The 12423-nt window shown below is 43.2% G+C and overlaps 1 protein-coding gene across 1 annotated transcript; it reads left to right on the forward strand.

Annotated features, from left to right (window-relative positions):
* The first annotated feature begins 248 nt into the window (after nt 1-248).
* On the forward strand, nt 249-5018 carry LOC132459044 (uncharacterized). The gene is made up of 8 exons (XM_060053429.1): nt 249-618; nt 1585-1703; nt 1880-2338; nt 2415-2625; nt 2791-3005; nt 3492-3645; nt 4453-4562; nt 4650-5018. The coding sequence occupies exons 1-8, from the start codon at nt 579-581 to the stop codon at nt 4953-4955; spliced, it is 1614 nt and encodes a 537-aa protein (XP_059909412.1). The 5' UTR covers nt 249-578; the 3' UTR covers nt 4956-5018.
* The last annotated feature ends 7405 nt before the right edge of the window (nt 5019-12423 follow it).

The following is a 12423-nucleotide window of genomic DNA, read 5'->3' on the forward strand; positions in this document are numbered from 1 at the left end:
ATGCGCTCATGGCTCTTAAAGGGGATGGGAGCTGGCACTCTCATTGGTTTGTTGGACGTTACGCCCAAACCACACCTACGGGTAATTAGGCTGCTTCAGACCAACCCTTTTGACACTTGCGCCGCGACGCAAGTGTCATTTATCCGCCTGTAAAATAGCGATAGCGCCGTAGAACCGCCCACAAAGCTACTTGCGCTTTGCGCTTTCCACTTGCGTTTCAGACCGTTAAAATAGGGCCCTTAGTGTTTGTTTGTTTTTTACCTTAAATGATTTGACAGTGTTTAAAGGACATAGCAGGACATTGGAACTATATTACACCAAATTACTTTTACTATTTGATACTTAAGTTCATTTGAAGCAAGTACTTTTATACTTTTACTCAAGTCGACGTTTCAAGGGAGTATTTCCACTTTTACTGTAGTAATATTTTGCACATATCTCAACTTTTACTCAAGTACGTGGTCTGAGTACTTTGTCCACCACTGTAGGTAACTAACCCAGACGAGCTTTTCTGAACTTGATTCTGTTTTTGGGACAGGGATATTCAGAGCTGGAGAACTACGGAGCAGCTGTCGAGCATGGATGACTTGGATGTCACAACACTGTCTGTGTTACAAGGTAAAATGTATTTGGTTTATATAAAGTATTAGTGGGTGCATGCTAATCTAACTGTGTAGGCTAGATAAGAGTAAACGAGTCCATGAGTGCGGGCTCGGTTGGCATCGTGGAGGAACGTGCATCTTATTTGCAGAGATAGCAAACTTAGCTAGCCTACTTTGTGTAGTACTGGGGATGATTAGTTGCATCCGTTATCTACGACTTGCATCAAAAGTAGCTAGTCCACCTGGCTGTCTGTCAAAAAATAGTACCACTCGGTAACGTACCGGAGATCAAAATAATAAGCTGACAGATTTTGCGTTCTAGCAAAAATGTACCCATATCAGCTTCTGAGCAATATTTTCTGTAGGTTTCATTATATTATCTGTGTGTCACAATCAACAGCTTTCTCAGCAATGGGGTTCAAAACTCAAATTGCAGAGAACTCTTGCATGCAGTAGAGTAGGGCCAGTCAAATTTGAAATACTAAAGCATGTTTGCTTGCCTGTTCCTTCTAGGTAGGGGTCTGTAGTGCATCTAGTAGGCCACGGTAGTGCCCTAAAGGATTTATTTAAAAAGCCTACATTATCTAGATGGGATATAAACTTGTAATGAAACATCTCCCACCCTAGCCTATGCCATAGAGAGCAGTTTGCAATGTATTTTTATTGTATCAAATACAGTGGTTTTCATGGAAAGTAGACATGGTGCTCTAATAGGGAGTGGATCCCAAAATAATGTTAATGTTAAAGGGAGAGTTTGGTGTAAATTCATCCATAGCCCTGTTGGTGAAGGTCACATTTTGCTGTCCAGAGTCAAATTAGTTAGTAACCATCATCCAGGTCAACCTAATGGATCATCATTATGGCATTTAATGAGTAATAGGCATTTTTGACAGTTGCTGTTAAAATGAGGGTGCATTGAAAAAAAGGAAATCATGGTTTGATAGTGAAGCTGATTATGTTTCCTCTTCCTGTAATTTTAAAGCTGCTGATGTTGATGAAGGGGTTTTAAAAACCCTCTCTCGGGAGGATCTTTTGGATCTTCTTCCTGGACCACAGAACTTTCTGCGAAGAAAGAAGTTGTGGGATCACATTCATCCAAAGGTAAATGTCCACATATGTGGCTAGAGAGAACCTGGCTGTTCAAGGTCTGTAGGATAATTGGCAAAACTAATAGAGGATAAACAGTTATTACTGGCAAAGTGTAGATTGTTTTTCTGGCAAAGGGTTTTTCTGACACCACACTGTAACCCTTAATAGCAAATTTGATGTAATTGCAGGAACAGAGTGAGAATGCAGTGAGAGAAGCCATTGATCAGCCATCCATGTTGCCAAGCCAGCCATCCACACATGCCATGTTACCAAGCCTGCCAAGCCAGTCATCCACAAGTGCCATGTGGCCAAGCCCGCCACGGACCTCCACCCCCAAAAGCCATCACCAGAAAACCGTAAAAATGCCGGACCCTCCTGAGTATGTGGTATACACCGATTCAGAACTTGACTTGGTTCGGAGCCAGTATTTTGAACTGCTACGCAGTGGGAAAGGGTCACAGTGCAAGATGTCTAAAGACCTATTTTGCAGACTGATAAGGAACACTGTAACCAGCATGGTGGCTATCCTCCGTGCCAGTAGTTCGTGTCAAGAACAGATGTACCCTTCAAAAAGGGAAATTCAGGCAGTGGCTGAGAAGATTGTTGATTATTACCCTATGCTGCAAGACTCATCAAACACGCCTTATGTAAGTGCCTTTTCTGTTTCAAATAATGTAGTGGGTTAGGCTGTGGAGTAATGACTCAAACATTTCTTTCCTACAGCTGACTGTGTACTCTAAAATGTATAAGCGTATCCAAAACATCAAGTCCTCAAGAAAAAGGCAAGGACGAATGCCACAACGGGGGGTACCTAAGAAGAGGTCTCTCCTTGAGTCAGGTCTTGAAGATGACAGTGATGCTTCAACCAATTTGTCGGTTGCTTCAACAGTAATTCTGCCGGACAGCGATGATAACGATGCTGAGCTCAGCCAAGGTATGCCAATGGAGAAGTAAATGAGTGCTAAAATATTCCACCACAATACGATTTTGTTTGTAAAGACCCGTTATCATGAACCCATTTTAACTTTTTTTAAAGCCTTTCTAGGGGCATGAATAAATGTCCTTGTATTTGACCTTTTCTTTGGTGTTGTATGTTAAGACCAGGACAGCCGCAAAACACAAGCAAGGCACTATCGGACATTGCAGACCATGTACAGCAAACCTAAGTCTAAGCCAAATGGAAGTGATGTTGCTCAGATTTTTGACTTGGAGTTCGAGGCCAGGCGGGCCTTTATTGATTCTGATGCAACAAAGGAAGAAGACAAGGCAGCCAAGATTATGGATGCATATCCATGTTTTAGAGATCCCCGACATGTAAGTCATTTTGCACCTTCTAACATTTGAAGCAGACACTTCTGCCGTCTTCATGTCTGACAATTCTGGCGCAAAATGAACCAACCTAGGGTGTGTTAGTACATCAATATGAGTTCGAACGATTGCAGGGATTTGTTTTGACGGCATCTGAATGTAATTTGCCTTCAGCGTATGCCGCTAATTACCTCTGTGGGGACAGCGGGTAAAGTAAAAAGAAATCGCTATTTCTATACCATTAACAAGAAATAGCGATTTAGTTTGTTTTTACCCAGTGTTCCCACAGCTAGAATTAGGAGGTAATTAGCGGTATTTTAGTTACATCCAGATGCCGTAAAAACAAATCCCTGCAATTGTTCAAACTCGTAATGATATACCAACAAACCCTAGGTTAATTTTGCGCTGGAATTGTCCTTTAGCTGTTTTCCATTGATCACAGCACAGACACCAAGTTTGTATATTTGCTGTATGCAGAATTTTGTCTTGTAGGCAGTTGACGAGCTTGGGCGTATCCTTGGTGGCGCCAACAGTAAATACATTGACGATACCAAGAAAAGATGGCAGACCTTCTGTACCAATGTCCAATTCTATGGTCGGTGGAAGAAGGTCCTAAAACCCCCCATTCCTGTGGATATGGCTGGAGGTATGTTCTGTATTATAATCTGCATTGTAATCTATCAAATCATGTGCAGAATATGTGCATAGTGTATCTGACATATGGACTGGAAACCGGTCTATTCCATGCTGTTCTCTTCATGTGGTAACAGTTGGACCAAGGGGTCATGCCCGGTCTCTACAGATTCATCTGTTCCCATATAAAGTGAATGGAAAGAGGAGGCAAACGACATTTTGCCGTTCATGTATGCTGTTTACTGAAGTAACTTTTATGTGATAAATTTGCTATGTTGAATGTTAAAGTTCTATGAAGTAGAGTATTATTGTAAGGTGTTACGTATTTTAAGAATCTAAGCTACCCACACATAGACCCAATGAATTAGGACCAAACATATAAGCCGTAAATACTATACATAGCCACAAGGGGAACAAGACCTTATTGGAGGCTGCTCCAGCCACAGATAGCAGCGCTTTTATATATACGAAGAAGCCGAAGCCAGTACGGCACCCCGGCCACGCCCACTAGGCCACGGCCACTTGACGGTCTTTACCTGAGGACAAGGGGTGGAGATGGCCAGAGATCAACAGCGACACCCGCGGACAGCCACGGGCCTCTGCCCGTGGCTGAAAGTAGCCAGAGTTATTATCTCTCACACGTGTTAGATTCAATTCCCTCCGTATAGCTTCAGCTTACCATGCCGAAACAAGCCGACGACTTTATAATAAATGAATTGAGTTCAAAGCAACCCGGGATTGGACAACTTTCTTCGAGAATATGCAATAAAGGTTCAATGCATAATGAGTTTTCTCTTGTTCTGACATTGCTTCCACCCAGCGGATTTCACCATTGCCCTTCTGAAGGCATTACCATCCCTCTTCCCATCACCAACACCACCACCAAAACGTCTCGGAGGAGCCAGTGAAGCATTAATTCATGTCCTTGAGGTGAGAACTAGGTTGTGTAGTGTCCACATTGTTTTTACTCTATTATGCTCCACATCCTGACTTTTTTCACATTTGGTCAATCTGTAGGAAAATGAGGATCCCAACAAGTACCTTGAGAAACGCCAACTGTCCTCCCCAGTCCTTCTATACGACGGTAGTACCTGCATTCTCGCAATTGGCAACTCCCCTGTGAGTACTCTGGAAGATGTCTTCAATGGTATGCTTTCATTGATGGCCTACTACTACACCCTTCACTTGACCTATCCGAAGTTTGTTTCCACACTTCTGTCTGTAATTCAGACTGAGGTGCTTCATGATGCAATTCATGATTGGGATGCCACAACGGCATACAAGAAGGCTATGAATGAATGGAAGTCGTTTGTTAAGAATTAGATCAAGCCATGCTTAAATTTCTCCTGTAATATCCAAATACAGAAAAACATTGGTTGTTCATAAAAATGTAACCTTCAGTTTGAACAGGTTAAAATAATTTCACGGGGGGGTTAACGTTTGTTTGCAGTTTCTTTTTATGCAATATCCTGCTCTTGATTGCACATTGCTAGCATTTATTATGCGTGTGCTGAATTTATTCACAGGAAAGTATTTAAAGGTCCCATGACATGCCACCAGGTGTGGTGGGATTAGCCGTTACAGATGGAAAGCCAACCCCGACAGAAAACGACCTAATTCAGTCACGTATCACCTTCATTACGCCGTAAAAAACGCTGTAAAATGTAGAAAAACTGTTTTTTACGCCGTCATGCGCAAAAAATGCGCCGCTTTTTACGCCGCAATGTACGCAACGCCCTTAGGTGACATGGAGGAGAAAAATAAAATGAAGGGGGAAAAAAAAAACGTGTTCTGGGGACAAACACTAACTACAGTTTTGCGAGATCTTGAGTTTGTTTTGCGAGATCTCGAGTTTATTTTTGCGAGATCTTGACTTTGATTTGCGAGATCTCGAGTTTATTTTGCGAGATCTCGAGTTTGTTTTGCGAGATCTCGAGTTTGTTTTGCGAGATCTCGAGTTTGTTTTGCGAGATCTCGAGTTTGTTTTGCGAGATCTCTATGCCTACGAGGGGCGCTAGAGCCGGCTCGGAGAGGCACTGAAACAAGGCTGCAGTTTCATATATTACCAGCAGGAGGCGAACAACCACAAAAAGAAACAAGTTTATTTGGTTGCGCGCGAAATGCAGGCTAGGTTTTTGTGTTGGTGAAACAATAAGCAACAATGTCGTTTACGTTTGTTTGGTAAAAGTGATGGATAGACACATAGCACTTTATTTTGGGATGGGGCTCAAATACAATGACATTCAGTCGGCCTTAGACATGAGGCATGGTTACCGCATAAGCCTCAGACACCTTAAGAGGCGGATCGCCGGACTGGGGCTCAACCGCAGGACAGGCTACACGAATTTGGGTGTCTCGGTGGACTTCATCCAGGGCCAGCTACAACATTCGGGCCAGCTTCATGGCTACCGCTGGATGCATGAGAAGTGTCACCAACACGGACTACGGGTGAGGAAAGAGGACGTGCGGTTGATCCTGAAGGAACTGGACCCGAGAGGTGTCAGGCAAAGGCAGACGGGACGTCTCCGGCTTCGCCAGTACTTTGCCAGAGGCCCAAATTTCATTTGGCATTTGGACAGCTACGATAAACTGAAACCATACGGTATATGTATCAATGGATGCATCGATGGCTTCTCCAGAAAGTTAATCTGGCTAAACGCTTACACCACCAGCAGCGATCCTAGATTGATTGGGGGATACTACCATGAGGCAGTAGATCGTCTACAGGGCTGTCCCAGGGTTGTCCGAGGTGACCTGGGAACTGAAAACGGCCGTGTTAGTGCCTTTCAGCGTGCCCTTGTTGTCCCCACCCAGCCGGACACTCTTGACAGTTACTTGGGGGGTGCAAGCACCGCCAATCAAAGGATTGAATCCTGGTGGGGGTTTCTTCGGCGGCAGTGCGCGGAGTTCTGGATCGCATTATTCGGAGAGCTCAAGGACAACGGGCATTTCGGTGGGGGATTCTTGGACAAAAGTCTCATCCAGTTCTGCTGCATGGGACTTATTCAGGTGAGTCAGTCTGAGGTGAGATGTGTGCATGTAGCCCTGTGTGTGGTGTGGTGTGATGTGCATGCCTTGAGAGATCATCGTGTGGTCCATCGTCCCTTTGACATTTACCTTTGGGGCATGTATCTGAATTGTCATTGTTTGAAAAAAAATATTATTTTCCTTAAACCATCATGTTATAGTTGTGATTGTACACGACAGAAGTGCCTTAATGCCGCATGCCGTAAGTTAAAGTGCTTTAGCTAGTGGAAGAGTTGGCTGAGAACTGTGGAAGTAGCCTAAGTAATTATGTCTGTCTTAGTTTACATTCTCTGAATGGTAACGCGTTACACAACCTAGCATTGGCTACGTTTGACTTACTCTCGTCAATATAAGTACTCTATGCCTAGTATTCTAAAGATTTACACATTGTCCCAAAGGTTCGCAGACAAGGCCCAAATGGCCACTTGACTGAGCACCTCTTCCCAGAATTGTTTAGTTTCATAAATGTAGCCTGAATAGAAGAGTAACAGTGCAAGTGACCCGCTAACATAGACATTTTATTGGTAATGCCTTGCATTACTGCATGACATCAACATCTAATCTGCAATAGCTTTCTTTTGTAATGAGTTTCACCCAACACTGCCACTAGGCCTGGCATACTTGCCAGAGAGAACACACATGTTTATTACTATCGACTAAGCCTAAATTTGTATTATTTTTTAGACCGTTGATGTCTTACAAACTGGCCCTACATTGTTAAATCTGAGCATTTAGTTGTTCTCATTTCAGGAATTTTACTACAAATGCTATTTACCTGTGTCTAAATAGTGAAATGACGTCTGTTGCTTGTGGTATGGATTTGGGGGCTTTAGGGGTGCTATGGGCTGACGGGTTAACTATGCTGCAATCTTTCCTAATTGTCACAATTTGTCTCACCAGGATGAATTAGATGACACAGCACAGACCTGGAACGCCCATACCATCAGGCCATCAAGAAATACTAATGTCCCTAGCGGCTGGCCTAATATCATGTATGCCATCCCACAACTGTATAATGTTAGAGACCACCTTTGTCCTGTTCAGAGTGAACATCTGGGTGTATGCAAGACTGAGTGCATCTTTCGAGAGCCCATTCCCTGTGATCGAGATGTTTATTCACTCTGCAATGATATCATGGTCGAATTACATCTGCATCTACCTGAGGATCCTTATCAGGCTGTTAACTTGTACATGCACTTGAGAGGTGTCATTACTACTGCTCTGCAAATGTGACCTACAGTATTCACACACCCACTGCCCTACCATTGGACTCACCTATAGTGCACCCCTGTCTGTAGATACCTGAATAAAACTGATATGTTCATGGACAACTTTTACCTTTACTGGACTCATTTTCTGGTTGAATAGTTGCACCTGGAGTTTTAAGTCTGGATTTCTCCCGCTCCACTAACAGTGGACACTCACCTGCAGCACACAAACCCTCCTACTGTCAGGCATGCAAACTGGCTCGGGGTGAAAAAGGTGAGAATGATGCGTGAGCTGAGAAAAACACAGACCCACTATAGGGTTCCAGGTTTATACTCCGGGGAGTTTTCTTTTACATTTTTTATTACTTTTTTAATGTATTAGGGTTCGTCATAAGCTAAAAGAAATTACAGGACTGCGCACAATTACGAACAAAGCATTAATTTATTATGCGCAAGGGCAGCCCCAATAGGTACATAACTTATTACAAATAACAAGAGGTGGGAGGACAGGGCAATAGGAGTATGCCATTATTTATTTTTCTTCTTGGCCTGGACCAGTGTCTCAAGGGCCCGCTTTCCTCTCGGCTATATCGACTAGTATGTATCAACACAACTGGTGACCCGTTGAAAAATCCTCTTTTGGTGCGTTTCCACCGGAGGGTGCGTTCGGTTCGCAAAGTTGCGGCACGGTTTGCGTTTCCACCGCCAAAAGTGGGCGTGACATGGGTATAAAAACAAGCCGCGAGGTATAATTCTGGACAATGGACGTGTCGCGTAAAGGAGGTGGAGGTGGACCTATTAAAGAAGGCAATACTTTATTAAAGCATGCAATTGTGATGTAGAACAAAATAAAAACAAAACAAAGTGCTTGCATGACATTGAAGCCTACAGCGATCGTTACTTAACTTGTGTGGTGGTGCCTTATCATTTGTTTACCCTCGCGTTGCCATGGCAACGCGATTGCACTCTCATTGGCTGAACGATGAGAACTTAGATAATATAAGGTCGCGGGGAGACGAAGCTCTGTTCGTTTGTATATTTTATTTACGTGACCATATTTTTGTTATGTTTGTTTTGGGAATCAGTTCTCGTCGTTCACCTTCGGGATGTTTACGTAGCTGCCGCGGCGATCGACATCCGGCCTACCATGAGGGTACTGTTGGCGGTGGAAACAAGGCATTTAAAGGCTCCGCTGGGCTCACGCTTGGCCGTTTCAGATGGTAGGCGACTTTCCGCTCGCGCTGTCGGCTGGCCGCGCGGCTTCACGAGCGCGCGCATGCGTTAGACGAGCACGGAAGCGACAGTTCCACGGGAGTGCGCCCACTTGTCGTGCCGCCTGACAGAATGCTGCGCCTTCTCTGTCCGCTCGCCTCTCCATTGAGAATGCATTAGCAGGCGCTACAAGGACTCCATGGCTGGCCATCAGACCCCCCCCCCCCCCCCCCCCCAAATGTTTTCTCAACGGATCTCCACGAATCACACAAGTGGTCAATTTTGTCTTCAAAACGGCGAATTTCGCCGAAAGGTGACTAGTTTGCATGCCTGGTTACTGTAATGGACACAGTGCAGCTTCCAGACAGGTGTTGAAATTTAGTGTCCCACAGCACATAGCCCGTCAGGGTTAAACTACTTTTTGGCTTTGTTGGTTTGGTTTTTGTTAGAGATAGCAATTGAAGGTATACAATTGAATAGAACATGGAGTGGAAGAAATTCAGCAGACACTTTCATGCACAAAGCAGGATCTGAAAAATGCTTGCTCACTTTAATGTACAGTTCTTCCAAAAATGAAAAAGAAAACTAGTGTGGGGTGATCTCAACTTCTAAGGAAACTAGTACCTCTGAATAAATGTATATAATGGGCTAGACACACAAAAGATTGTCGAGCATAATTAAAGTTACAAAAAGTGCTTGATCACATTTGTTCACATCACCTTGTGAAAGTGCAGTCCTTGCATCAAACAAGACCCTTTTGAAAACAGCAACTTAAAAAAGGTTTTACATTTTTGAACTAATTTGACTGAGTTGCTCAAAAAGGTCTATGCAAATATGCACAAAAAAAAAAGCAAATTTTTGTATTTTGAGTAAATGGAGCACATGCATCACCCAAAGTTTGGTATGGTAACCACATCACACACCCACACATCATTTGCCATGGTTTCTGTTGAAATCTCAGTGATATGTCCCACATAGCCAATCAATTTCATCTAATCTCAGCCTTGGAGGTTGTGTAGGCCTTAAACTACTGCACTTTTTCTTATTAAATCAATCATTACTATGATTTCCAATTAAAGGTGAAGAAATACAAATTTGGCTGCCGTAGTCATGCAGGTAGTACAAAAATAGATATGGACTATGGACATACAAACTAACATTTCAACAGAAAGAATGTCATTATGTAAGCATTTTACCAGCAAGAACAGGTATTTTAGAGAACAGAAAACTCAAATGACAAAATAAAAATTTAGATAAGACTTTTAGATTATATCCATCTCGAAGTAATTGCTTGAGAGGACGTTATCAAGCTCCGTCCTGAATTCAGGGAAAGAGCTATATGTGCAAGGAACCTCAAGAGTAGCACCACACGTGTGCCCAATTGGCCTTCTCCCAAGTCCAGTTTCAGCATTAAAGGATACCATCACTTTATCTACACATATGACACTGGACCCTGTGCAGAAGCGTAGGAATTTCTCCGCCTTTGTTTGGTCGGCATTTTTTATGTAACGTTGGAGATAACTGAACACATTCTGTTCTCTCCGACTAAGGACAACATTTGTTGTGTCCAACAACTGCACTACTCGTTTGCCTGTGGCCTTTTTGGACTCGTAAAGAGCCAACACACTTTCTTTGTCAGGAAGGTTTTGCTGTACAACCAAGATAACTGTACTGAAGCTATCTGACAAATTTAGGCTCCTGCAGAATGGCTTTGTGAGCCATGGATTCAATGGCTGTTCTCATATTATCTTTTTGTGGAAGAGAATGTGAGCCCATTCGTGAAAAAAGCTCAAGCAAATCATCTTCATCGTCTTCCTCCATCCTCCCCTCAAGAGCCCTTTCCACAGCTGCCCTCTCGACTGGAGGTAAGTAGTTGAGAAAGGACATAATGAGCAGGTCTACATCTACCGAATCCATACCATGGATGCACGCTACCATGAAGGCCTTTGAAAGCATCACTGGAAGTACACCAAGATCTAGTAACCCCTTCACCCACACACGTCCAACCGCTTGCCATTCACCATGACAGAAATCAGGCCTCAGCCTTGGGACCCTCTCAGTTTCCCCATCACACTGCTGAAGAAACATCTCCCAAAATGCAGTGTACACCTCCCGCGAAACCCCTGAATCGTCAACAGCATTTTCATTAACAAAATCCATCTTCAAAAACACAGAAATTATACTACTGTCCATAAACACAGACAGAACATCTTCGACCACATTAATTCTGCGAATTGAAGCTCGACGAAAACCCTCTGTGGCCCCATAGCTGGCAGTTGATGCCTGGACGGAATCAGGTGATACGTGGGCAGGAGCAGTCGGCAGTAGTTCTCTCGACTGGAAGGCGAACACAACACAATAAAAGGGTCACTGTATGAAGAACTACAGCATGGTTAAGGTCCAAACTATTTGAGACATGACATTTTCCCCAACATTCAATAGCATAACTTCAAAATAGAAATACTAAACTTCAAAATAATATCACAGAACCTGAATTGAAGCTCGACGAAAACCCTCTGTGGGCCCTGAGATGGCAGCTATTGATTGGACAGAGGAATCAGGTGATGTGTGGGCAGGAGCATTCGGCTGTTCTCTCGACTGGAAGGCGAAGACAGAACACAAAAGAGTCATTGCATGAGGAACAGCAGTATGTTCGAGGTACAAAAACTGGAGACATCACATTTATCAAAAATTCACTGGCACACCAAAATAGAAATGACAACTTTCTAAACATAGAACCCACACAATCTCACTTGGTGATGTCATGTGAAACCATGCAAAAGGAGTTGACCATGAAAAGCCCAGAACAATTGAAATGGTCCAGAACAAAGTGGAAATGGTCTTAAATATCATGGTCTTTTTTATCTTCGCAAGCACTGGGGCTCTGGTAGCATAGTCGTTAAGGAACCTGGCTAACATGCTAGTAGCCTGGAATTTGTTGTTTCGAAGCTGCCACCATTGTGCCCTTGAGCAAGGCACTTAACCTTAAGTTGCTCTTGGGGAGACTGGTAAATTATCTGTAAATGTAAAGCACTTAAAGCAAAATTGTGTTCAAATGTTAATGTTTTTTTTATCATTCAGGTGGGTGTTAAGAGTGCAGAGATGTATATGATCACAAAAAACCTCCTTCAAAAATGAGGGAATGTGATCCTGCAATTGCTTACTAAATGTGAAGCCTAATGCATACAGGCCTAGACTTTCTGTGATTCTAATGCCATCGTGGTCAAAAAGGGTATTCAAAGGAACCATCTATACTAACGTTTAAATCAGTTTAAATCGCAAACTGGAGTTTAGAATCACAGCTATTCAGAATGAGCACTCCAAACATTTTATAAGATTGTTGG

Source organism: Gadus macrocephalus, chromosome 6 (genome assembly GCF_031168955.1).
Source record: "Gadus macrocephalus chromosome 6, ASM3116895v1".
NCBI lineage: Eukaryota > Metazoa > Chordata > Actinopteri > Gadiformes > Gadidae > Gadus > Gadus macrocephalus.